The sequence below is a fragment of the Jatropha curcas genome, chromosome 11 (assembly GCF_041381405.1).
Source record: "Jatropha curcas cultivar XTBG-Jc1 chromosome 11, XTBG_Jcur_1.0, whole genome shotgun sequence".
Classification (NCBI taxonomy): domain Eukaryota; kingdom Viridiplantae; phylum Streptophyta; class Magnoliopsida; order Malpighiales; family Euphorbiaceae; genus Jatropha; species Jatropha curcas.
The window spans coordinates 1,315,181-1,341,613 of NC_143161.1; the positions used below are offsets into that span (position 1 = coordinate 1,315,181).

General features: G+C 35.7%; 3 protein-coding genes and 1 long non-coding RNA gene across 5 annotated transcripts; 2 read left to right on the forward strand and 2 right to left on the reverse strand.

The window, feature by feature from the left end:
• Positions 1-5,648: 5,648 nt before the first annotated feature.
• Positions 5,649-10,228, forward strand: LOC149492306 (disease resistance protein (TIR class)). Of its 2 annotated transcripts, none has more exons than XM_089716210.1 (9): positions 5,649-5,959; positions 6,045-6,221; positions 6,696-6,814; positions 6,909-6,973; positions 7,063-7,115; positions 7,213-7,365; positions 7,540-7,802; positions 7,931-9,564; positions 9,645-10,228. In XM_089716210.1, the coding sequence occupies exons 1-9, from the start codon at positions 5,901-5,903 to the stop codon at positions 9,861-9,863; spliced, it is 2,742 nt and encodes a 913-aa protein (XP_089572336.1). In that variant the 5' UTR covers positions 5,649-5,900; the 3' UTR covers positions 9,864-10,228. The 2 variants fall into 2 exon arrangements, with proteins under 2 accessions (XP_089572336.1, XP_089572337.1); XM_089716211.1 differs by having other exon boundaries at positions 6,921-6,973.
• Positions 10,229-10,862: 634 nt separating this feature from the next.
• LOC149492307 (uncharacterized) lies at positions 10,863-17,316 on the reverse strand. Its single transcript, XR_016318798.1, has 3 exons — positions 17,158-17,316; positions 13,320-13,374; positions 10,863-13,227 (listed from the first exon to the last, which is right to left on the reverse strand). It is a non-coding gene; the product is annotated as an uncharacterized LOC149492307 (long non-coding RNA).
• LOC149492308 (Hydroxyproline-rich glycoprotein family protein) lies at positions 13,146-16,604 on the forward strand. Its single transcript, XM_089716214.1, has 8 exons — positions 13,146-13,244; positions 13,335-13,430; positions 13,529-13,655; positions 13,822-15,511; positions 15,656-15,821; positions 15,918-16,082; positions 16,175-16,327; positions 16,434-16,604. Exons 1-8 carry the CDS (start codon positions 13,161-13,163, stop codon positions 16,602-16,604), a joined length of 2,652 nt encoding a protein of 883 aa, XP_089572340.1. The 5' UTR covers positions 13,146-13,160.
• A 956-nt stretch (positions 17,317-18,272) lies between the features above and the next one.
• LOC149492309 (polyphenol oxidase, chloroplastic-like) lies at positions 18,273-20,377 on the reverse strand. Its single transcript, XM_089716212.1, has one exon. The coding sequence runs from the start codon at positions 20,353-20,355 to the stop codon at positions 18,577-18,579; it is 1,779 nt and encodes a 592-aa protein (XP_089572338.1). The 5' UTR covers positions 20,356-20,377; the 3' UTR covers positions 18,273-18,576.
• Between the last annotated feature and the right edge of the window lie 6,056 nt (positions 20,378-26,433).

Consider the following 26,433-nt stretch of genomic DNA (forward strand, 5'->3'; position numbering starts at 1 on the left):
GTAAAAATCTTTGAAATTATTGACTCTAATCCTTCAAACACGTCTACTGTTTCTTCTTTCTTTCTTTATTTTTCGAATTTTAATAACTAAGGATTCGCTGAAGCAGTCTGTTTATGTTTTTTTGGTTTTCTGTTTTCAGTTTAATTAACGTATGAATGCTGAAGCCATTGGTTTCATTTACATACAAATATGCTTTAAAAAAATAAAGTTTTGAAAATATAATTTTGAAAAAATAAAATTAAAAAAAGTTAACCATGTTTGATATTGATTTTGGACAAACTGCACTTGTAATATTTTGATAAAAAAAAAAAAAGAGAAATTATACATTCCAAGCACGATTTTTTAATTTCATTTTTTTTATATTAATAATGGATGGAAAACATATAAAATTATAAAAATGCACCTACAAAAATATTTTAAGGCTTAATAAAATGTGAAATTATTATTTTAAATTAATATTCCACACATTTTCATCAATCAATAAAATAAATAAATCTAATCTAATTAATCTTTTCATTATATAAAGGGTGAAAGGTCTCGGGTTTAAAATATCTCGATAATAAAAATAGAGAGTTACTTATATTGTGTTGCTCACGATGTTCTTTCGTTCTTTCGTTGTAGTAGAGTCTCGGTAAATTAAATAAATGAAAAAAGCTATGTGTTGTTTATATACAATGAATTTCTGTGAGCGCAAGTAATTTTTTTTTTTTTATTTTGACATAAATAAATCAAATAGGCTCTATGCCTCTATTAATTTTTTGTTGGTATTAGGGCCATGTAGATGCTATAACATTAAGCATGGATTAATACTCTAATAATCAATTTTTTTAGATACTCTATTAATCTTCTTTGACGTTCCTCACTAGTTGATTAATTTGTAATTAATCACAAAATAATCAATTAGGAAAGGTCGATTAATTAATTGATTTGATATGTTCACTTTGTCCCAAATTACAAAGCAATGAATGGGTACATGAAAGCAAAAACGGCGAAGGTATGAACTCCAGACTCGTGAATTCACAATGTGAGGCTTGACTCAGCGAAGTGGTCTTATATTTGTGTTAGTGGTATAATGGACCATTTTAGGCGACAAGTGTGGAGATGTATAATTTTCTTGCTTCCGTTTGTAATGATTTTTCCCTTTCCTTTCAAAGCATATGAATAAAATTCAAGATTTCAAATTCTATCGAATTTTGAATGATATATTGAAAAATGAATTCAAAATAAAAATTTAATTTCAAATATATCAAATCACTTATATTTCTTTTTTCATTGAGAATTAATTTAAAATTCATAAAAATATTGAAATAAGCACGTGGTGTCAATCGTTAACATGAACACCTCAGCTATAGATTAGTGAAAATGACCATATTTTAAAATAACGTTAATTAGATCATTACAAGTTAATTACAAATTGTTTTAAATCAAATGGATTTGAGAAAGAATTTTAAATTGAATCAAATTCTAATACATTTGTTAATAAAGTTAACACCTAAAATTGTTGATTAGGATGGCTGGACCTACTTTTTTATTTTTTTAATTGTTGATTAGGCCCCGGATAAGATGCCACGTACATTAAAACTCAAAAGCATGTGAAACGACTTATTTACCCTTATTTTGATAAAAAACACATGGAGTAGTAAGGATCAAAACAAAACCATCAAACAAACAAACAAGAACACATGCAAATCTAAAGCAAATCAGCAACAGATCTATATTCCAGAGTAGATCCATGTCAATCACAAAAATGGAAAATCACAGGCAAATTCTCACCATAAGCACCAGTGAACGTCACCATACAAGCCCCCACCGGACCTCCGTTGTCGCCGCCGTCCACGGTGACCGGTAAATTGAGTCTTCCTAGAACTATGCCATTCATACATCCCTAGACTCGAAATTTCACAGGGAGATCGATTTTGTCGTCCGTTTGTTCAGCCAGTGGCTAGTTTGGCCGGAATAGGCACCGACAGTCGCTTGGTGCCGCCATTAATGGTTGTTTCACAATTCGAGCTTCGTTGTCGGAATTGACAGAGGGGAAACGATCGCATAAATGAGGGGAGCCGATCGGCTCTCGTCCTTCACGTTGAAACACTCGGAAACGGTGAAAAATCGCCGGAGATCCAAAGCATGGACTATCGACGAAAATAGGCCCGACTCGCGTCAACGGAGACTCTTTCTGCATGCAAGGAAGCCGAAAACGTGAACGGAACGTGAAGGGGGTCGACCGCCTCTTTTCTTCGTCGATTTAGTGTCCGAAATCGGTCCGCCGGTAGTGGACAGGGACGTCGCGCGGTGAAGATCGAGGAGAGAGAGACAGGCGTTGAGATGGGTAACTGAGAAGATTAAGGGTCTTTTAGGGGTAAATAGGTCATTTGCTGCACTTTTTGTGTTTTAATCCACGTGGCATCTTATTTGTCGCCTATTCAACAATTAAGGAGTAAAAAAGTGGATCAGCCATCCTACGGTGAATTCCGAATATCTATTTAGGCAAATTTCACTTAATTGTAAAATCATTGAGAGTTCAAACACTCAATCATAAATTTCTTCTGTTCATACATTAAAATAGAAAAAATTGCAAAGTTTATATACTAAAATTGCAATTATTCTCGTATATTTTCATCTTTATTCTACTATAATTTATTTGCACATTTATTATATTATAATTTATTCTATTATAGTTTATGTTAGGTAATTCAATATGAATGTACATAATACATTTAACTAAATAATAAAAGGTGGAATTTTTTTATTTTCAAGGTTTATCGCTTTCTTTTTTTTCTCTGGTTTTTCTAACCCTAACTTTTGTTTGGAGCTGCCGTTGTTAATCGGTCGTAACTCGCTACTTTTCTTTTTTCTTTTTGCTTCTAATCTTTTATTCGTATTTAATAAATTCAGATCTTTTTTTTTTTTTTGAAAAGATATGTGATACGGATCGAATCAAAGAATGAGATATAAGTTCGCCTCTATGGCACCCCTCGTTTATAATGAAACGGAAACACCAATAATCGAGATCAATCGCTCTATGGCACCCCACGTTTATAAGGAAACGGTAACACCAATAATCAAGCAAAGAACAAGATAAACGCCACAAATGAGTTGATAAGTTTACCTTAATTCTTGATGCAATTAGAGGAAGCAATCTCTCACTATCACTCTAAGCAAAGGAGAACAAGCAAAGCTTGAACAAATGAAGTTTATCAATATCAAAAGTTTTGTCCTTACATGGAAGACAAGTTATTTATACTAAATAAGGAAACTAGGTTTAACAAAGCATAAAACACGCCTAAGTCACTCCAAGCCTTCAAGTCGATGTCACTGTAGCGAGTTAAAGTTACTGTAGAAAAGTCAAATTTACTGTAGCAGTCAAGCTAATTGGCGCGGGCACTGTAACAGGCGTGCTTTCCTCCACTGTAGCAGGCGTGCCTTCCTCCACTGTAGCAATCCAAACAAATTTAATGGAGTGCTTCAACTTCACATGCCACCAACAACATTAGAAGCCTAGGAATGCCTTCAAGTTCTTCACAACACTTGTTGAATGCGGCATCATGAAGTTCTTGTGTTATTTGGGCTTGAACAAATAATGATATGGCTGCCCCATATCGCTTGGCACGGCTCCTTGTAATCGGTCCGATAGGAAGCACCAATGGATCTCCTTCGTCGTTCACCATGCCTCCTTGCGATCCAGCGACGAGTGATGATGGATCCGTATCAATATGTTTTTTCCTTGTTTTTTTGTTATTGTTGCTTTATTTTCATATTTTGAGTTCTTCTGTTAATTTTTCTGTGAGGGTTCAATTCCTTTGTGAAGGTTTGTTCTTAAAACGTATGATATTTGATTTTATTTTGTTGGAGAATTTAGATCTTGTTCTACTGATGTGTATTTTCGATTAGTGGAGTTTGGTAGTGCGGCATGTTCCTCCATTGATGCTATTAACATATAGTGGAACTCATCTGTGTACAGAACAAGTTTTTGAAAAAATAATCCAAGCATAGAAAATCTGGAAAAGTTATTTTGTCTGCCAAATCAATTAACTAGTTGTTACAATGAAAATTTATATCGGTCAAGGTTATCTTCAAGCAGAAAAATTCAATATTATTTTTTTTTTTAGTTTAGTTTTATTATTATTATTATTATTATTATATATAATATATTGATTTGATTCATATTAAGTATAATTAAAATAACAATTATCTAATAACTGTTCGATCAACATAATTTTATGGGGTATAATGTTCCATAGAATAATTTTCTTAGGCTATGTTAGATTTGAATCAAGCATCATATATTTTCTTAGAACATGGGTTTGCTTCATAAACTAGCCGAAGTCTAACTGGTTGATCTTTTGGCATACACATGAAAAAAAGTATTTTTCATTCAATTCAAAATTTTCCTTTTAACTTTCTTGAAATTTTCTTGGACTAACTTTCTTGAAATTTTCTTGGACTGCTCAAAAACTTTCAGCGCAGACATATCTAGATCTTGATTCTCGGTCGAAACGACATTCCATGGCGGCACTCTTCTCTCTTCTTTCGTGTGCTTAATCGGTTTCTACTTATATTATACGCTGCTTTTGTTTGGGCCTAAAATGGCTTTTCTACACTCAGCTTTTCCGGGTCCGAGATATCTCAGACCCACCACATTGTACCGGCTCAACCCACACTTGATAATCTGGGTCCTGCCACCACCGAACTTAAAGCGACAGTTATTTGGATTGGCAAAGAACGTTCCTTGTAAAGTTAGACTGACAACAAAAAAGAAAAACGATCTCCTTTTCATTTTCAAGATTTTGAAAAATCTATATTTATCTTCGGTGGAAGAGAAAAATAGAACTATGAAATATTTTTAATATGCATTTAATGGATTAATTAATACAGAATTATCGAAGTAATTTAGTTTAATAAATTTAAGAAAATTGTTCATGAAGTTTTGATGAAAAAGGTTTGGTTGTGATTTAATTAGGTGAAATAGAAAATTACACAAAAAGATGTTTAAACCTGAAACCCACACCACATATCTGAGTTTCCAAATTCCAGCTAAGTAGAGATATATATATGTATAGCTGTCTCATGGCTGGCTTCACCTCCAACTACAATCATGCATGTGGAAATTCTTTCAATTCATAGATATTATTATATATATTATGAGTGGACCTAGCATTATTGTTTACCCAATTGTAGGATTATCCACTTGCATAAAATTAATTAATTTATACTAAATCTAGATACCATGTTAAAATTCACAAGCTAGCTAGTATATATGTAAACACTTGTGAGTTTAAAAATCACTTCGTAATAATTTTCACTCCTCTTCATATATTAAAAATGATATAATATATTAATGAATTGATTTTCTTGATGACACATCAGTAAACATCTTTGCTAATTGCCACAAAATAATCAAAACAACCAAGAATGTGAAAATTGCAGGGGAAAACTTTGTTCATCAGCATTATGATTCAATTATTGAAATCTTTGCAAAGATAAGTATTATATTGGACAAAATAGATGACTTGTTGGGAAAATATTCCACAAAAAACAAAAGTTAAGATAAAACGAAGTCGTTTTCGGTGCAACCAGTTCTGCGTGGGGCCCTGTGTCCAAACCCAGCCAAATGCCCTCAATCGCTTTTGCATGTGCAAAGCTTCATCATCTCCCGCTGTCTTTCTCTTCTCTCTCTCCCCCTCTCTCTTGCAGTGGCAGTGATGTGTAATTATGCATTGTACAGTTAAGGCTGGGCTAAGGCATATTCAAATATGAGATAGCCACGTTCAACAACTTCTTCATTTTTCTTTTTCGGTTTCTTTCATATAATACCAAAGATTACACTTCAAGAAAGAACCTCTGTCCAATCAAGAATATATACTACTATGTATTTTTGATCTCTCTCTCTCTGTCTTTCAATGGCTTCTTCAGCTATTCTTGATTATGCTCTCTTTCAACTCACCCCAACTCGAACTAGGTACTACTCTTCACTGTTAATTCTCTCAATGTTTTTTTATCTCTTAAAGATCAGTTAACTAATATTATGTGTTTTGAATGTGAAGATTTGATCTGGTCCTCTTCTATGGAGGCAAGACTGAGAAATTGGCTTCTGGGTTATTTGAACCATTTATTTCCCACCTTAAATTTGCAAAAGATCAGATTTCAAGAGGTGGGTACTCCATCAAACTCTGCCCACCCACTAGTGGTGCCCCTTGGTTCACCAAAGCCACTTTTGAGAGGTAATTGACCCAATATTACTGTGATACTATCTTCAGTTCTTGTTTTTTTTTTTTTTTTTTTTTTTTTTTTTTCCCTTTTCTAAATTGATATATTAGATAATAAATTTTGGATCGTTGTTGAGTAACAATGATTTGGCTTAATTTTGAACTATTAGTGAAATTAGTAAAATCACGACCTGACATTAATTCTTAGCTCTAGTATAAATGTTTACATTATATTGTAATGGAATAAATGAGATGTGAATATTTATTTCTCCACACTTATAAAATCTGCAGAATTTTCATTTATTTTCCTTAATTTTCTGCTCTTCTAGACCAACACGATGGGAATCAGTTTAGCTTAATTAGTCACTAGCAGAGTAAGAAGATGATAGCTACGGGGGAATTAGCTGCAGTGGAAAATGCAAGCTCTAACTTTTATTGCCAAGAAGAAAAAGAACAGTTTCTAACAATATTCGATCTTCTTATGCTCAGATTTGTGCGCTTTGTTAGCACACCAGCAGTACTTGAGAGGTTTGTCAGTCTAGAGAAGGAAATTTTGCAGATTGAGAGTTCAGCTCAAGCTAATGAGTTGTCAAGCATTAATGAGCAAGGTACAAATCCTTATAAGCAGAAACCTTCACCAATATGTTATTTCTATACTTCCACCAAACTAGACGGATTAATTTTGCGCTAATTATTAATTAGCTTTGTTTTCAGGTAGTGGGTTAGCTGCCAATTCTATTACAAGGAAGTCAAATGGTTCCCCTAAGGTATATTGCTTGTCCACAACAGTTTGTAAATTGATTTGTTCTACTTGGATAGAAAATCATACCAAGGCTCTTTTTGTGTTTGATTACAGCCAAATGGGGAATTGAAGACAAGTCATGATGCTCTGCCAGAAGAAAACTCCAAGTAGGGCGAATTGTTTGTTTTATTGTCATGGCTAACGTTGGTGTATAATCTGTCATCCGATCTATATCATTGATCATCAATTGTTTTTATATGCTAGGATTCAACTTCAAAGGCTTCTTGTAACACGAAAAATGTTGCTTCGCAAAGAGCAAGCTATGGCTTATGCTCGTGGCCTTGTTGCTGGATTTGAAGTGGATAACATAGATGATCTTATTTACTTCGCTGATGCATTTGGAGCCTCACGATTAAGGTATGATTTGGGAAAAACTTTCACAATTGGGAGGCATTATCAAATTATAATGACACTTTCGGACATCTTGTGGAAAACGGGCCATGGTTTTTACAAGGAGTGAAGGACAATAGGGAACACACTGACTCACTAGAGTTTCTTCTGAATTTGAAACCAAGAAGTGTTTATATGCAGGGAGGCGTGCATCAATTTCAAAGAATTGTGTAAGAAAAAGCGTGGGGATGGTCTTTGGATGGAGGAATTAGCAGCAATGCAGGCATGTCCACCAGCAGAATTGTCATTCTTGGGAACACCAGGAATAGTGCTTAATAATGATGCTAGCACCCTTAACTCAAATATCGTACTAAATTTGCCCAAAGGTGATCTTCCAAATGGATCTTTGGATGCATCAAGATCTGATTCAACTGCTAGTCACACAAGTTCTGACAGCAAAAAGGGTATTGTGTATTCTTTCCATCTTCATCTTCTCCCCTGCAAAAACTTGTCCACGAATCAATACTTACTAATATTTTCATTTCCGATAAACAATAATCTCTCCTCTGATGTCAAGTGCATTGCTCTGCAGAGGATAACCTGGTAACGTCAGATCAGACTCCAAATACCAACAAAGTTCCAGTGCCAATGCCATGGCTAAATCAGATACCTCAATACATGTACAACTTCCAGAATCCTATGCAACAGCTTCCTGGATATCAGGGATATCCATTCCCAATGCAGCATATACATCCTCACTATGCAATTAACATGAAGTGGCCTCCCAGCCTGAAAGAATCCGATTCAGTAAAAAAGCATTCCGGAGAAGATGGAAAGACTGAATCCAGCGACTCCGAGGCAGGGAGTGAATCGGACTCGAATGCACAGCAAGACAAAAGGCACTCTTCTCTGAATGCTTCACACAGGAAAAACCACAGGAAGAAGTCAGCTAAGACAGTTGTTATCCGTAATATTAACTATATTACTCCTAAGAGAAAAAATGCAGAAAAATCTGGTCTCTCTGAAGCATCTTCTTCTGATGAAGATTCACTACAGCAACAGGTAGATGATGTAGTCGGATCATTGGAGAAATTGCACAAGTCCAACTCAAGAAATCATAAGAAAAAGGGTTCACACGAAAGCAACTGCATTGGCAACGAGTCAATAAATGCTCCTGCCCAGGATTTTGATGATGATGTTGTTTCAAATCCAACGAATGGTGGAAAGACAAGTGAGAATTGGGATGCTTTCCAAAACCTCCTGATGAGAGATGAGGAGAAAACTGTTAGTGGAGTAGAAAGGTTGCATCCAATTGGTATTCGAGATAAGAATCTTACAGACACACCTGCTATGAACTTGGAGTCAGAGAAAGTGCCAAAGCAGCGGATGGCTGCTGGTGATTCCTTTGTTGTGAGTAAACAAGATGGGGCATCAGAAGATAGAGAGAGGATGGAGGATATTGAAGATGCAGAAAATCATAGACCAGTCATGAAGAGAAGGGAATTTGCTGATGGGGATCTAGTAATTCCACAGAGAATTGAAGAATCAGGAAGTGAGCTTGGGGGTATCCTAGGTGCAACTGAGACATCCATAATTAAGCCTGGAAAAGGAGAAGATTGGTTTATTGTTAACCATTCAGGGCAACCACAAAAAGATAATTCAAACAATGAGGACATAATCTTTAATGGTGATTGTTTGAACATTGAAAAAACTAAAAAATCTGCTGTTGTTGATGATTCTTTCATGGTCCATGCTCGCCCAGCAGATGATGATCTGTATGATTCTCAGTGGAAAACTGACATAAGTATGGCTGCAGATCTTACCCTAGCTTCGCAGCCAGAAAATGGAATCGTAAAAGAAAACCAGGAAGTACAAGGTGCCTATGAACCAAATGATCTATATGTGGTGCTTGGATGGGATTCTGGATTTGAATCTGCAAGAGAATCCTGGACTACAGACCATGGAATGGATATATCATCCATGGAAACTGAAAGGAGGAGCTCAATTGTTGAAACTAATAATGATCCTGCTATGAAACTCCCTCCAAATTTTGACAGCACTATTCTCAAGAAAAAGGAAACAAATGGAAGAAAAGTTCCTGGCAAAGAAGTTAGGGCCAAAGTATTACCTGGATCCCTTGGAAACAATAAAATTAACGCGGTCTCTAAGATCAAGAAGCCATCGCTAGCAAGTAGGCCTATATCTCAGAAAAGCAAACTGGAGAAGGTAGTGAATCCTAACTTACTTGATCAAAATGTTTGTTTGATTACATTTCACCCCTTCTTATGAGACATGCTTGTGAACAGGAAGAGGAGATTCGGAAGAAGAAGGAAGAATTAGTGATTCAACGTCAGAAAAGGATTGCAGAAAGAACTGCAGCTGGTGGTTTGGCTCCAGCGGCAACCAAGAAAATCCCATCAGAAAGTAAACTAGTTAAGGGTTCCATCAAGCTCAACAAAAATAAACCTCATTCCATGGCCCAAGAGATAAACAAGGTAAGTTCCATCAAAATCAGGACGGCTTAAGACAGATCAGTAAGTAAATGGAGTTGGTTAAATTCTCTTGGTCCCTTTGCAATTACAGACGAATGAGAAGGTCACACATCGACTATCAAAATAATATGATCCTAGAGATCGGATTCTGAATATTTTTCGACACTATGTTCGACATCTCCATATGATGCTGAGATAGTGTTGTACATTAGATAATAAGCTCATAATGTATAGTTCCCACCTCCTCATATTCTTTTATGCTATTGCTAAAATATAGTGAATTCTCAAGGCATCAGGAAAAAAAATAATAGCTTACCAATTACGTATGTACTAAAAACTTGGCTGTTATGTACTAAAAGCTTTATTATTGCTATCATATTCATGATTGTTTGTAATCAGTTCCACCTCTATATAATTAATGCCAAACAGATATGGGGTTTCATCTAATCCAAGTTGCAGCAACTGGGAAGGAAAAAGAAGATGAAGCGCAAAAAAGAAAGATAAAAAATTGTGAACATGGGTATTATTGAAAGCCAAAACATATATTAAAGGTACATCTATATGTAACTGCAGTAATGTGCAGGCAGATCAAATATAACAAAATTCAGCAAATGTGTTTTTAAGTTTTAACCAAAAAGAATCCTACCTATTACCTTTGCAGCTATTCCAAGCAGAACAAGCAGATTAAAGAATACAAGCACGAAGTACATATTTTAGCGAAAACCAGGAATCCTACCTGCATGAAGAACTCCACGAATAGAGGAGCAACTGTAGACAATTTATCCATGGCCATAGCCAATATCTCATACAACAGCATTGATGCAGCCAAAATTGCCGGTATCATTGCCGTTAAAATTAGAGGAACCAACATTGGCCTTAAAATTACCGGAACCAATATTGCTGGCAGTACAGTTTTCAAAATTTGTCCAAAAATAGGCAACAAAAATGGCTGTCGTATGCCATTGACTACTGTACTTACAAGTTTTACCTTTATTTCAGAGCCATCATAATTCCGGATTGATCGAAAGAGAGAGGAAGCAATTGCAACAACCATGTTACTGCATGACCAGTGCCAATTCCATTCCCACTCCTCCATTTCACCACCACTACCACTACTACTACCACTAGCACCTCCACCTGCACCTTTATTGTCACAACCTTGCCATTGGTATTGCCTTCAAAACCATCTCTATAACAATACAAGACATTATAGAGATTTAATTAAAAGCTTAATAAAAAGAGAAAACAAATGAAATAAAGCTTACCCAATATCACGATCAAGTAATTACATGACCTTGTTCTGTTAGAAAGGAATAAATATTGTTAAAAACTCTCAAACCTTGAACGGCAAGGGTCAAAGAATTGCCATTCCAATTTCCACCGTTCAAAAAATTCGATCTTTGATGAGTGGAAATCCCAAATCCACCTCTTCCACCACTTTTGAATGTAGAATGAGGCAAGTTCGTCTCTTTGGCGAAAATAGTGAATGCTGTAATTGTTGGTCTCTTTGGATTATGGCTGGCAATGGAGGAAGGTAGTTTGAGGGTAGAAGTTTGGCACTGGAGTGCGAGGAACATAGCATAGGTCTTCAAATATTGAACTCTTGATTGATTTGATCAAAGAGCTCAAATCAACATAATGGGGAATTAAAATATGGATATGGTGGACATGTTTTCTTTTCTTTGAAGGCAACAGTGACTGAAAGACAGTGGCATCTAAAGCGTTGCACTTGCAGGGGACTAGGAATTTAAACTTCCAGTCTTTGACTCTTTTCTCCTTAATTTACGGTGAACCGAACAATTAAAAAAATTAGGGCAGAGTACGAGTTAGTCCTGATGTAACGATGTCGTTTTAATCAGTGCATAAAGCTTGATGCTTTCCGCTTCAAAGTATGCTGTTTTAGTTTATAAAATATCATCAACCGCCCATACTTTAATTTTCAGTCAGATTATTTATCTAATTATTTACTAAAATTTAATAGGCTCGTTGGGAAATTAAAATGAAGCTTAAAATAATAAAAAAATTATATAAAAAAAACCGTTTGTCAGTTAAAATGTAAGTGCCTTCGTATGATACTAAAAAAGGATGAAGAATTTCCTAAAAGAAACAAAGCTTTTTTTTTTTTAATTCCTATATTATAATATTATTAGGCAAATATACAAAGATTAGAATTAGTTGGAGAAAGCGGGCAGTTAGTTTTGTTTATTTGAATGAAATAAATTGTTTAAAGACAGATTTAGAAAACAAAAGATAATTAAAAACATCTCAACATAGATATTATATATAACATTAGCTGGCGACACCTCAAATTAACCCTACAATAAAAGAGTCGAATTGGTTTAGATTACTGTTAGAAAAAAATTTGAAAAAAAAGGAAAAAGAAACAAAGCCCCAATCCTAAAACCTTTGGCGCTAAACCAAAATAACAGAAAGAAACGAACTATTGCAGCAACACAAAGAATCTCAATTACGCGATATAAAGCCTACCAATTTTTCTCTTCCTTTGGCTCTCTCTCTATCAGAGGAGCTCCAGAGTACCATTTTCAATGATAATGCAGGCACGTTGATGGTTTTTGTGTTGGACCCCCAAATGCTCTTTGAACGTTTCTTCTGTTTTCCTGCACAGAAGAATAAAATTATTATCTTGAACCAAAAAAATAAAAAGAAAAAAACCTGTCATTTTCTTGATTGATAAAAAAAAAAAGAAATTTATGGTGATTCATCACCACCACTATCATTTGCGTTTCATTTCTTTATATGACTAAATTTAGTTTATTAAGCTATGAAAGCTGGGGGTTTCTGCGGTTTGAAGCCATTGCTGTTCGGAAGAAAACATTCCGGGTTTGAGGTAATGTGCTGTGTATCTGTAGTCATCTTGTTATGTATCTGAAATGCATTTTATTTGTATATAGGAAATCTGCTTCAATCTGCAAGGAAAACTTAAAGATCATGAACATATATATAGGTGTTATTCAAAAATTGATTTCAGGAATTCATTTGGAAATGCAAAAGCTTGCATTCTGTCAGGAATTCATCCTGTAAGGCCTTTCATGCAAACTTGAAATTGAATTTCTTAACATAATGGGAACTGCTGCAATATACATATTATATATGCATATGCTTAGTGTTTTTTCAGGCTGTAATGTATTCGTTCATATGCTTTGATATTGAAATATTACATTAATGTACGAGCTATGTGTGCTGCTTAGGAATAATAACAGAATATTACCGCAGATAGTGAAAAGTCCTCGCATACCCAAGGGCCCGAAGAGGACTTTCAGAGGACCAAAGATGGAACGTTCACGTCGATGCACAGGCAACTTTATTTTGATGATGGAACTCAGGAAGAAGATATTTACCTTCAGGGACATTATTGACCTGCCTCCCTGTGATGGCACTGAGAGCATAAAAGAAGTAGCATAACTCAACTTTCTCTTTCCAACAATAACAAATATTATAATAGAAACTATGTACTGAATCTCGAATCACTTTGTATTCTTGCAGCTAATTTCGAGAACCATGAAAGATCTGCACAAGTTTCACCCTGAAATCATATCCAGAAGCCAACTATCAGAAATTAGGGGAGCAAAGATTGACAAGGTTTACCGTTTTGATGAATCATGCATTGATGCCAAGTAATGTTTGAATGCTATCTTCAGAAAATTTCCAAGCTAATCATCTACATGCATTACAAACAGGTTCTGATCTGCTTTTGTGAGGCTCTGAAAAAAATTGGAGATTCATGGATGGCGAATCAAGATTGGATGGACAAAGTGACATATGATAAGTTCAAAAGTAATGACAAACTCGATTCAGAAAAAGTAGGTAAGTTTCTAAAGTCTATCCTAGATCTAGTTCAGTTTTTCACATCCGTTTGGTCTTGAACAAAGGAAATAATCTGATTAGAAAATTTTAAGGGAAATAATTGCATTTGAAGAACTTTTGGTCGATTCTGATGACATTTATTTGCTGTCATTCTTTATCTTGGCAGTTGATATGGCACTGGCAATGTTCAATTGCATAATAAACATAGCAAAAGAAAAGTTTGATGTAGTAGACGAAGATGACCAAAATAGATATAGACTACGAACTAGTTCATTTGGCAAAGTTTTGGTGGGGTCCTATGCAGAGAGCAGCAACTCTTGTTGTGCTTCTCCAGTCACTCCAACATCTGTTCTTCCACCACTGTTTATGGGTTCTCCCAGTTCTGATACTACAACAATAACAACAACAACAACAACAACAACAACCAATTCTGATGAATTTGCAAATACTTATGCCTCATCGCATCTTCTCCGTTTATTGAGAATTCAAGCTGTGGGGAAATTGAACCCAATTGATATAAAACGCCTCGCTTTCCACATTCCTCCAAATGCGGGAGCCCAAGACAACACTTGGAAACTAAAGAACAATGAGGAGGATCAAATAACAGCAGAAATGGAAGCAGAGAGAAAATCCCTGAACCAAAGGAACAATGCAAATGAAGAATTGATGTTTGAAATAGAAGCAAGCGGCAATTCTGGAAAAGCTGCAAAAGTTGATGATGCTAGAGATTGCACTAGTAAAAATGTATCACCAGAGGTTTCAAATGAGACAACTGCAACCACTGAAGTCAAAGACTTGCAAGAGCCGCCAGCTATATTGTCACCAAATGAAGCACCAGTTCTAACACCTACTCCTGCCGTGACAGCCCCCATTACACAGGCCAATGTCAGAACATCACCATCATCATCTGAATCATTACCACCACTTCTGCAATCAAATGTAGCAGCCCCACCTACACCCCCACCACCACCAACCATCATGCAACCAAATGTAACAGCCACACCTCCGAGGTCTATCCTGCAACCAAATTCAATAGCCCCACCTCCACCTCCATCACCACCACTACCTATCATGCAAGAAAATATAACAGCCTCACCTCCATGGTCTATCCTGCAAACAAATTCAATAGCCCCACCTCCAACCCCACCTCCACCTACACTGCCATTGTTACCACCACCACCACCACCATTTGTTCCAGAACCAACAGTGTTAACCCAACTAAAACCCACTCCACCACATCCACCACCTCAACCACCCATTTTGCAGCTTAATATAGTAAGAGCAGGTGCAAATGCCCCACATTCCCGACCACATCGACCAGAACAACCACCAACTCCACCACCATCCCCTGTGTCACATTCTAATACAGCTGTAGATGCTCCACAGGTAGTTCCATCGATACCACCACCTCCACCTCTGACATTAGGAACAGTAACAGCAAAACTGCCACAACTGCCACCCCCTCCATCCAAGATGTCAGGAACTAAAACAGCAGCGCCAGCGCCAGCTCCACCACCACCACCCAGGATATCTTCAAAAGGATCAACGCCATTGACACCACCACCACCACCCACGCCACTTGCAGATGGAGCTGCCCCATCACCACCCATGCCTCATGCAAATGGAGCTGCTCCACCTCCTCCTCCACCTGGTGCAGGAAGATCTTTACGCCCCAGGAAAGCACAGACAAAATTGAAGAGATCAAGCCAAATGGGTAATCTATATAGAGTTCTCAAGGGGAAGGTGGAAGGAGGAAATCCAAAAGCTAAATCAGCCAATGGAAGAAAGAGTTCAGGTTCAAGCAGTGGAAGTGGTGGGAAAGGAATGGCTGATGCACTAGCAGAGATGACAAAGAGGTTTAGTCTTTGAAGAACTATAACACTAGATTACCGTCAATTTAAGTTAAATTTTTTTTCAATGAAACTGAAAAAGAAAAAATTGAACTATAAATTTTATTAAATTCTGTTTTTGTTTTTTTTTGGTGTGCGTGTTTGTCTCAGATCATCATATTTCCAACAAATTGAGGAAGACATTCAGAAGTATTCAAACTCGATTTTAGAGCTAAAGACTGCCATCAGTAATTTCAATACAAAGGACATGACTGAGCTGATTGAGTTCCACAAGAAAGTTGAATCTGTCCTTGAGAAATTAACTGACGAAACACAGGTTACTCTGACAGAAAAGCTTGTCCATGTTAGTTTCCCAATCGATCATAGGTTATATTTCCATACATAATCAGATTAGCAATTCTATATGTCACAGGTGCTTGCAAGGTGTGAAGGTTTCCCCCAAAAAAAGTTGGAAGCATTGAGAACTGCAGCTGCATTATACTTAAAGTTGAATGCAACAGTATCTGAACTACAAAGTTGGAAGATTATCAGTCCCTTGGGACAACTCCTTGACAAGATTGAACGTTACTTCAATAAGGCAAGTTTGAATTCTTAGAATCATAGGCCTCATTTCAATGTTATCTTCATTATTCAAAGTTTCAATAACTAAGTGAAAATACATACATACAGGTCAAAGGAGAACTAGACGCCTTGGAGAGGACCAAAGATGATGAAGCCAAGAAATTTCAAAGTCAAAATATCCATTTTGACTTCCATGTCCTTGTTCAAATCAAGGAAGCAATGGTTGACGTTTCCTCCAACTGCATGGAATTGGCACTCAAGGTATATAGTTCAATTAAAATTATGTTACGGTAAATGTCATGATTATTTACACAAATGGACTGACTTTAGAATGGATTTTTTTTTCTCCTTTTTGGATTTTATTCAGGAAAGGAGAGAAACAAAAGGAGAATCTAATATAGCTAATACTAAATTACTTTGGAGAGCTTTTCAATTTGCATTCAGAGTCTATAGTTTTGCGGGTGGACACGATGAACGTGCTGACAGGTTAACAAGGGAACTGGCCCATGAAATAGAGACTGATTCCCAGCACAAGTGATTTCAAGATAAAAGCTTGCACTAAACCCATTATAGCATATACTGTATTATACTACGTAAGCATGATTAGGCTCTACATTTGTTTTCATTTTGAGTAAGTTATAGGACTTAGCACTGCCTTGAGTTTCTGTGAAGAGAAACCAATCTCTATAATACTCCCATCGTATGTGTAATATATACATAATTCTGGAGTTTTACATGTTCAGTGACTGGTTGTTTGATTTTGTTAACTATTTTGCAACAGTCACTTGGTACAAGAAGTAATCAAACAGAACTACTTCAAGCATTAAATTCTTATTCTTGTTCTTGTTGCTTCTACTTTTTATGTTTATTTCACAGCTCATATTTGAAGCCCAAACTATTCTATCATGCAAATTCAAGTTCAAGAAAATAAAATCTTGAAAAACAAAACTAAATTTCAAAGTAAAAATTCGACAAACGTGTTAGATTTTCTTTCAAGAGAGAGAATTTATTTCTCACAGACATGACAACAAGCATGTGGAGTGCAATTCTACAGCGAACTGCTACTGCGATGACGAAGTGCGAGATTTTACCTTTGAGTTTTGTTTCTTTCGAATATAGGTTCAGTTTCTCTATCTCGTATAAAAGCAATTTATCGCTGAGAGAGAGCGAACGATAGGACCTATAAAAAGCTGTCGTCGACAGACAAAAGAATTGCCGTTTAAAGGTTATTATTCTGACAGGGCCGAACGACAAAGAAGTAGTAAATTACGTAGTTTCGCGCCTAGACGACGACGTCATTTTATACATTGATTCTGCTATTACTGATGCTAAGTTTTAACTTTCCATGTACACATAGGGGAAAGTGACTTAACGACAGGACTGAATACTTCATGTTGTTCCCGCATCCTTAAAGTGACATAGGCAAAGTGCCCTGTTATTTATTGTTGATTTTTTAATTGAATTGTTACTTCATTTTAATTAATTAGGAGATCAATCGAAATAATACCGTGAACGCTATCATAAATGATATTGAAATCTTATAATTAAAAGAATTTATTATTTTATTTTATTTATATCTATAAAGACACTAGAAAATAACATTAAGTATGAAAATATTAATAGTTATTTCGAGGAAAAATATACACGACATAATTTTATGAATTAATTTAACCTTTAAATAAGATTTGTTATTTGATTTTATGTCACTAATTAACTACAATGACTTAATATTAGGTTTGCTCGGGTGGGCTCATCAGTCACATATTGGGCCTCACTCGCAGGCCTCTATAATTTGGATCTGCGACGTTCTTTTAGGTCTTCTTCTTCTTTTTTAAACCATTGAGCAAATGGAACTCCAATAGAAAAGGAAATCCATCCTTTGAATTACAGGTGGTCAAGGGAGTTAGGTGTAGAAAATTTGACAACTTGTAATTAATTAATGATTGCAACTATGCTTTATGTAATAAAGTCTTAATCAATTTTTTTATGTTATATTAATTACTTTGGGACCCAGCTAGCTATATATATACAATTAGTGACCAAAGCCAGCACTACTTAATATTTTATCTTTTTAATATTGCACGTTATTAACCATTAATTGCAGGTTGATTTGCATGCTAAAGTGGTGTTCAAGTATTCGCTCTCATCCCAAATTTAGATATATATATTGAAATTATATTTATTTTTTTAATGGACCAAAATAATATTGCGTCTTTTTAATAACATTTACCATTTCACAATACATTTATTTCATAATACAATACAAGTGACCATATTTTCAAAATAAACACAGCAACAAGAAAGCCTCCGACCTTCATGCCTCGTCGATACACGTACAAGCTCATGTTCATGCATTTGACATAAGGACAGGAAAAAAAATGGCACAATAAGAAAACCAAGCCAATCTTAGGAAATTCATAGGAAACGTAAAAGAAAAACACTCTTTACGATAAAAAATTAAAAAAAAAAAGATTATTTAGAAGAAAATTAGGGCTCAGTTGATGGTGATATCAATCTCGAGCAAAGTCCACCTTGATGGCATCTATCTTAACAAGACCTATGCCATACCTAGGAACCAAAGTCACCAGCACCTCATCATCATCTTCAGCTCCCAAATCTTCCAACAAATCTGTAAGCCCTAATCTCAAACAAGTCTTCATTTTTGTCCCATGACTATGCGTATGAGGCACACTCACAAAGCTTCCTGCAAATTCAGACTTGTCTGGTTTTGTACTAGTAGAATCATCCTCATCATTAATATAAACATCAAACTTAACAGCACTTTCTCTCGCAAACTCTATCCCATCTACAAGTAAAACTTCCTCTTCCTCTTCTTTCTCTTTCTTGCTTCTTGATTTCTTTGGCCGTTTAACCAGAACCCTTGTCACTTTTTCCAACACTAACGGAAATGAACTTATTGGTGTCAGATTTTGATTATTTTCAGCTGCTTTTGCTTCTTGGCCATGATGCAAAGCTTTAACAATTTTCTTGATTACCTTTCTTGGCGTTGGCTTTGATTTAAGCCAAGGAACTTCAACATCTTGATAACCATACCCTAATTTTTTATAATCAATAGAATCTTTAACTTTAACACGAACCAGATTCGCATTTTCATCGTAAAAAAGAAACTCCGCATTAAGCCAATCAGTATCAGTGATCTCTGTTCGCTTAGATCCGCCTAATGTCTTCCATAAAGTCCACATTCGGTCAACGTTAGCATGATGAGCAAAAAAGATTGGATCTCTTCCAGCAGAATAGAAATTGCCCATATCTTCTTTATTTGGTTGCGTGCTGTCGCCCGTCCAAAGGTGAACCGGACCGTGTGGGATATTCTCAATGGAACCAGCTCCAGGGTCCGGTTCATCACCGGAGCGATAAGCATTTCCGAAAAAGAGCTTAGCAGTCTTACCATTAGACACCATTTGTCTATACATTATAGTGAGATTGCTAGAAAGTTGCTCTTGGTTTGAATATGAGCTTTCAGTTCCACTGTAATCAAGATCTATCAATGTTGGTGGTTGATGACTCTTGTGGCGGTACTGATCATAAAGTGCTGATTTAGGGCTAACAAACATTTTTGGTATTTGCATTCCAGCTGGAGAATCCCAATTCCAAAATGGCAAAGCGAAATTTGGATCGTCGATCAGTTTGCCTAAGATTTTCTCATAAAAGTAAAGATAATATCTATGGAAAGGAAAGAAAAGCCAAGAATTATGAATTTGAAGGTCTAAATCTGGAAACCCTACTTGATGGTAAGCACCATCGCAATAAGCGCAATGAACACTGGCTTGTTGTTTAAAGCTACGTGGATCATCATCAGGAAGAGCTTTCATTAGCTCAATGGCTTTAGAATATTTGGCTACATAAGCATCGTCAGCTAGATGAGCTGCTGGCCTAATGCGCAATGGATTGTTTGAAGAAGGTAACTTGAAGTCTAAGATTTTAGTAGAAGGCGGAGGGCAGCAGTTCGTGGGTAAGGCATTGGCTGGTAAATCTGCTTTCCCACATTTGGTTAAGTCTGGGGCTGCTACTGGCTTAGCAAGGGCAGATGGGTCATTTCCAATTGTGGTCGCACCATAGAGTCCTCCTAGACCAATAAGAATATCCCTTCTCGTTGTGGGGTTCTGTTGATCAGCATTTGTGGCTTTGCATGAAATTGGGAGTCTAGAAATATGGGGATTGCTTCTTTTTTTGGTTATGAAAAGTTGGGATGTTTTTGGGAAAAAATGGCGAAAGGAGGAGGTGGAAATGGTAGGGGTTGTATTGGTGGAAGGAGAGAGACAATCCATGGCTTTGGTTTGGATAAAGATAAAAGGAACCTTGAGTATGGTTTTATAATGAAATGAATTTAGGCTACTCTAAATTTCTATTATGGATAACACGTGGGAAGCGTTTCTTTTGTTTTTTTTTTTTAAATGAGTTACATAGATATATTAATAGTTAATAATTTTTAATCAACATTAATTGCAAAAGGAAAATAACATTTTAACGATTAGCATCATGGGATGCCCATACGTACATATTCAAGCAAATGTTTCTATTATTCTTGGGAAAATAGCATTATATACGTCTGAAATTGTCTTAAAATATATAAATAAATATATCTTCAGCAAGCTATGTGTTTTGGTCAATTAAGCAATCTATTCTAAATTTATGCAGAAATTCCTGTCGACCAAATCTCAATTTTATACACCCAAAATTGGTAAGTAATTTCCAAAACTGCGACAAATAAATCATTTTCCCCATATACATGTGGACTTTTATTAGCATGCTATCATGCGTTGCCGTAATCGTTTTACCCATTTCCGTTTTCGTTTGTGGCTGCTTAAAAATGCAATTTGACTTTGTCATGAGCAGCTGAGGGAGATAGAAATCCTTTCCCATTATTGACTTTCAGGTTCACACATTTTTTTGAGCGGTTGTCCAGAAAATTAACCACGAGAAATTAGTTTCGTGATGAAACAAAATGATAACTAACTGGCTTATGCGTACTGAAATTGAGTTTCCTGATGTACCTATTGAAATATTGACTGGTCTGCTATAATATATAAATCAAACGGGATAATTAAGTCAATTAAATATAGTTTGATTAATTTCTTTTATTCTCTATAAAAATATAAACCGTATAATATTATTATTTCGGTTCATTTTATAATATCTAATAAAAATATAAAAAATTCCCTCATCTTTCTATTTATCTTATTTAGGAACATTTTTAATTTGTTTTGATAAAAAGAAAAAAAGAAAAAGAATAAAAGTTCATCTCCACGCCTCCTAATGAAATAAAATCTCTCCACAACCAAAACAAAACTATAAGTTTATAATTTCCTCATCAATTTATTTATCTTGTCGAGGGAACATGTTTGATTTGTTTTTGATAAAAAGAAAAAGATCTCTGCAACTCCTAATAATTGGATGTAAAGCAAGCCGGAGGCTCTTACTGTTAGGTTAGAGAATGCATATTCAGGGTTTAAGATTGTTAGGTTAGAAGGGATGCTTTGTGGGCATTTCTAAGGAAAAGTTATGAGACGGGCAGCGTTTCCCAAGACTTTAAGTTATTTTATCAAAGGTGGTTTGACTGATTTAAGGAAAGCTAAGCATGCATCAACTCATTTACATAATAAATTAATTAATTGAGTTCAAGCTTAAATCTGGTTGACTTTGCAATTTATTATTTATGAATCCATCATAAACTCAAACTTTTTTGCAATCTAATTTATTATTATTAAAATGATTTACGACTCTTATTTCAAAATTCGAAGTCCAATTGTTTGTTGAAAAGCGCAATAAAATTCAGCCTATTCATATAGTAATTTAATGGAGTTTTAACTTGCATTTAGTGCATTTATTTATAGACTTATTGACTAGTATTAAAATGTTTACTAGTCTTATTTTAAAATTTGAAGTCATATATTATTTATTTATGAATGGATCTAAGACTATTAGGTTGAAATGGGCTCATACCTCCGTATTGTGGGCTAGGGCCTAATGCTTATCTTATCTCCAAGGATTGATAAGAATTGCCTCAATAATAATAATAATACAAAATAATACAACAATCATTCGGAAGTGGTTGTTAATCATGTTTATTCGGTGACAGACACGTAGGCTAATGAGATCGTGTTTGGCCCTCGGAGATTCAGTTTCATGTTTTTTTTTTTTTTTTTTTTTTTTTTTAAAGAGTAAAACTCATATCCTTTCATTCATTATTATAAATCTCGGACAAATAATGAGGAATATAATTCCAGATACGTAGATGCGCAAAGCGAATAGAGGCTCGAGTTAGGGTATGAGCCTTTAAGTTCGCTTGCCTACTGATCCATTTACATGAAACCAAAAGGAGTTCTAAAAATAAGTTCTTACAATCATAAATAATACTCTCCACATCCGATCTGAATAAAATAGAGGAGCTCAAAGCATAAAATAAAACCTACGAGTCTATGAAAATAGTACATCCACGCTCAACATAATTTTGCTTGAGAAATAATAAAAACTACGAAGAGCTAGAGCCTCCGCAATAAAAGGGTCCGTACCATCTGTATAGTGGCCTGAAACTGCTCGAATAAAAATGCCTTCCTCTGTCTCCATCACCGCTCCAAAACCTTGCATGCCTTCTTGCTCAAAAATAGAACCATCCACAAAAGCTTGCCATGATTGGTCTCCACTGTTACTAAGACGTCCGGGTGGAAATATTGCAAGTCTCTGTCGACTTGTATTTGAGGATGCACTAGCCATACTCCTTTGCGCCAACTTTGTATGTTCCCAACTAAGCATGTATTCTTGTGCCTTCAAGAATGTAGTGTAGCACGTGTCTCTTATATTGTTCCAAAGAGCATTATTTTTTGCCATCCAAATATATCTAGCACACACCAAAAACTTTTGGGAATTTAGTTTATCACCATTAGCAAGTACCTACAAAAAGAAGTTAGTAAAAGAAAGATTTATATCACCTACTTCATACCCCCCTTGCCTCCAAACTCCCTTAGCCTTACTACATAACACTAATGCATGATTAATATCCTCTTCCTCCCCACACCAAGGACACCCAATATCAATCTCCACCCCTCTCCTTTTCAATCTCTTCTTCGTAGGCAACACATCCCTTAGAGCCCTCCACATAAAATCTTTGTTTTTAGGGGAAGCATCTAAACCCCACATCTTGCCCCACCATCTACCTTCTACCTCATGCATCCTCCCCCTCAACAACCTCCTTGCCACGTAGTACCCCGACCTAACGCTATAAATGCCTTTTTTATCCCAATGCCACATAATTTGGTCCCTATTAGTGTTAATACTAATAGGAATCCCTAATATAGCTCTAAACTCTCTCAAGCTAAAAAGAGTCATCACCTTCCCCACATCCCATCTCCCTTCCCTCTCCACAAAAAGCTCCCTCACTTTCATGTTAGGATCAACAAAGTCCCTACTATCCTCCACCCAAAAACTATGATCCAGAGGCATCCACGGATGTGATAATACACCGATAGTTTCCCCATTCCCTACTCTCCACCGTACCCCTTGTTTTAATACCCCAATAGCAGCATAAATACTCCTCCACACATAACTAGGACGCCTACCAAGAGGAGCATCCAAAAAATCCCTATTATGGAAATATTTGGCTTTGAAAAGTTTAGAAAAAAGAGTATCGGGCTCCGTCATAAGACGCCACCCTTGCTTCGCTAGCATGGCCATATTAAAACAATGAAGATCCCTGAAACCCATACCACCTTCCCTTTTGCTACAACACATCCTCTCCCACGCTAACCAATGAATCCCTCTACGCCCTCTTTCCTTCTCCCCCCACTAATACTTGTTCATCCTTTTTTGCATCACTTCACGTGTAGAAAGAGGTATTTTAAACACACTCATATAGTAAGTAGGAATAGCTTGCGCAATCGACTTAATTAATACCTCCTTTTTGGCTATAGAGAGGAATCTGTTAGACCAATTGCCAATCCTTTTTTTTAAGTCTGTCCTGAAGGAAGCCAAACACCTATTTTTTCGATTTGCCAATGAAAGATGGAAGACCAAGATAAGTACCCCCACCAATTGATTCAGCAACATTCAAAATAGTAGAGATATTAGTCATCAATTCTCTACTCATATTCGGGCTGAAAAAGATACCCGATTTGTTCAAATTAATGGCCTGACCCGATGCTCTCTCATATTTCTTCAAAATATCATTGACCTCCTCTGCTTCCTGTAAAGATCCCTCAAAAAAGAAAAAAGAATCATCTGCAAATAGCAAGTGTGTAATGCTCGGACAATTCCTGCCCACCTTCACACCTTGCAATCTACCTCTCCTTTTAGCATCCTGAAATAATAAAGACAAACCCTCCGCACAGAATAAAAACAAGTAAGGCGATAAAGGATCGCCCTGTCTCAAACCTCTGCTAGGACGAATAGGGCCCACCTCCTTACCATTCAATAACACAGAGTACTTCACATCAGTTACACATAACATCATCCACTTTACCCACTTCTCACAAAAACTCATTCTCAGCATCATACCCCTCAAAAACTCCCAATTAACCTTGTCGTATGCTTTCGAAATATCAATTTTTAAAGCACAAGCACCCCCTCGATTCTTCCTACTTTTAATGTTATGAATTAATTCAAAAGCCACCGCCACATTATTAGAAATTAACCTCCCAGGCACGAAAGCATATTGACATTCATCAATAATTAAAGGAAGAATTTTTTTCAACCTATTCGCTAAAGATTTGGCTACAATTTTATACAAAACATTACAAAGCGAAATAGGTATATACTCTTTTAACGACATAAGATTATCACATTTAGGAAGCAACACAATATGGGTATCTGTCAAAGTTTTTGGGAAAGTACCTGTTTCAAGCCATTGTTTGCAATCCCTCCAAATATCATCTCCAATCACATGCCAAAATTTTTGAAAGAACGCTGGATTTAGGCCATTCGGTCCAGGTGATTTGTCAGGTTGCATATCAAATGCAGCTTCTCTGATCTCATCCAATGTAAATGGTGCCGTAAGAATATTGTTCTGGATAGCTGTCACCTTTGGTTGAACAAGATTAAAAATTTCAATGCAAACTGATTCTTCTGCACTATAAACAGTAGAAAAATAATTCAATGTAAGTTGTTCCAAACTGTCATTATCTGTAATTATCTCGCCATCCTCATTTTCCAACTTCATAATTTTAGCTCTCCTTTTTCTATTCTTTATTGAAGCATGGAAATATTTGGAGTTTTGGTCCCCACTAGAAAGCCATCTCAAAGTTTTCCAACTTCATGTTTATCTTGTTAGGTCCTCGGGCATCATCTTATTTGATAATTCATTGGAGATTATATACAATGAATTTGCACTATCAACAACAATTACAACAATTCATAGCCCATCATAGACAGTACAACTCATTATAAAGCGCATTAAAAACAATAGTACTATCACTCTAATCAAATCAGCCTCAACATATTCTCTAATTGACCTAGTAGGCAAGTATTATCAAAACCGGGGTCAGACTGATTTGGTGAGAGTGATTTGGGCACGACTAATCTAGTTCTTTGGGTATAATACCCTATTTTACATTGAAAAAAGCATTTCTTTAACAAAAACCCGGGAAGGAGGGGAACAAATAAAACATGCCTTTTTAATTTCACAAAGATTTCAACCTTGTATACTTAATAAAATTAAAAAAATCATTATGAATAATTGCTTATATAAGCAATTTATAATTTCATGTATGAATTAATAACTAAATTTATTTTCATTTTAATAATGAAAAAAAGTACTGAATATTTGTTTAATTTTCATTTTTTTCAACTAATCTGTAAGGATGTCATCAATAAGTAGTATGGAGCAGGAGCAATTTCTTGAGAATTATATAACTCGTATCTCTCGTTAATAGATGGGTAAAATTATATCTAAAATATTAAATATATAAAAATACAAATGAAAATAAAAAATTAAATCGTGGAGAAATATAAAAAATTTGAGTTTTTTTAATCCAATAATTATGTTATTAAAAATGTTATTTATAAATTATAATTATATGTGAATAATTAAAAAGAAATTGAATAATTTAAAACGTTATGTATATATATTTTTAAAATAATTTAGAGTGTTTTTTTTTTAAATGTTAAAACAATTTAGAGTTAGTATGTACATTTTTGAAAATATACGCGGAAATGAATTTGAATCCCCTCCTCCCTCAAAACCTCTACGTTGTTCACTTGGTCAGTCAGTCAGTCCACTTCGTTTGGACCTTCGTTCATAAAAGGAAGGGAAGTTTTCTCTCATACTAAATGACTTCGTTATCCCTGGTTAATTCAGAGAAAGCCACGTGGTAGTCGAACGACAGTTCGGCTCCTCGATGGGCAAACGACAAGTT

Coding starts and splice junctions, on each gene's coding strand:
- LOC149492309 (XM_089716212.1), bottom strand. CDS start 20,355: ATGGATTGTCTCTCTCCTTCCACCAATACAACCCCTACCATTTCCACC.
- LOC149492306 (XM_089716210.1), top strand. CDS start 5,901: ATGGCTTCTTCAGCTATTCTTGATTATGCTCTCTTTCAACTCACCCCA. Junction 6,974..7,062: donor AGTCAAATGGTTCCCCTAAG/GTATATTGCTTG, acceptor GTTTGATTACAG/CCAAATGGGGAATTGAAGAC. Junction 7,116..7,212: donor CTGCCAGAAGAAAACTCCAA/GTAGGGCGAATT, acceptor TTTATATGCTAG/GATTCAACTTCAAAGGCTTC.
- LOC149492308 (XM_089716214.1), top strand. CDS start 13,161: ATGATGGAACTCAGGAAGAAGATATTTACCTTCAGGGACATTATTGAC. Junction 13,245..13,334: donor GCACTGAGAGCATAAAAGAA/GTAGCATAACTC, acceptor GTATTCTTGCAG/CTAATTTCGAGAACCATGAA. Junction 13,656..13,821: donor ACTCGATTCAGAAAAAGTAG/GTAAGTTTCTAA, acceptor TTATCTTGGCAG/TTGATATGGCACTGGCAATG.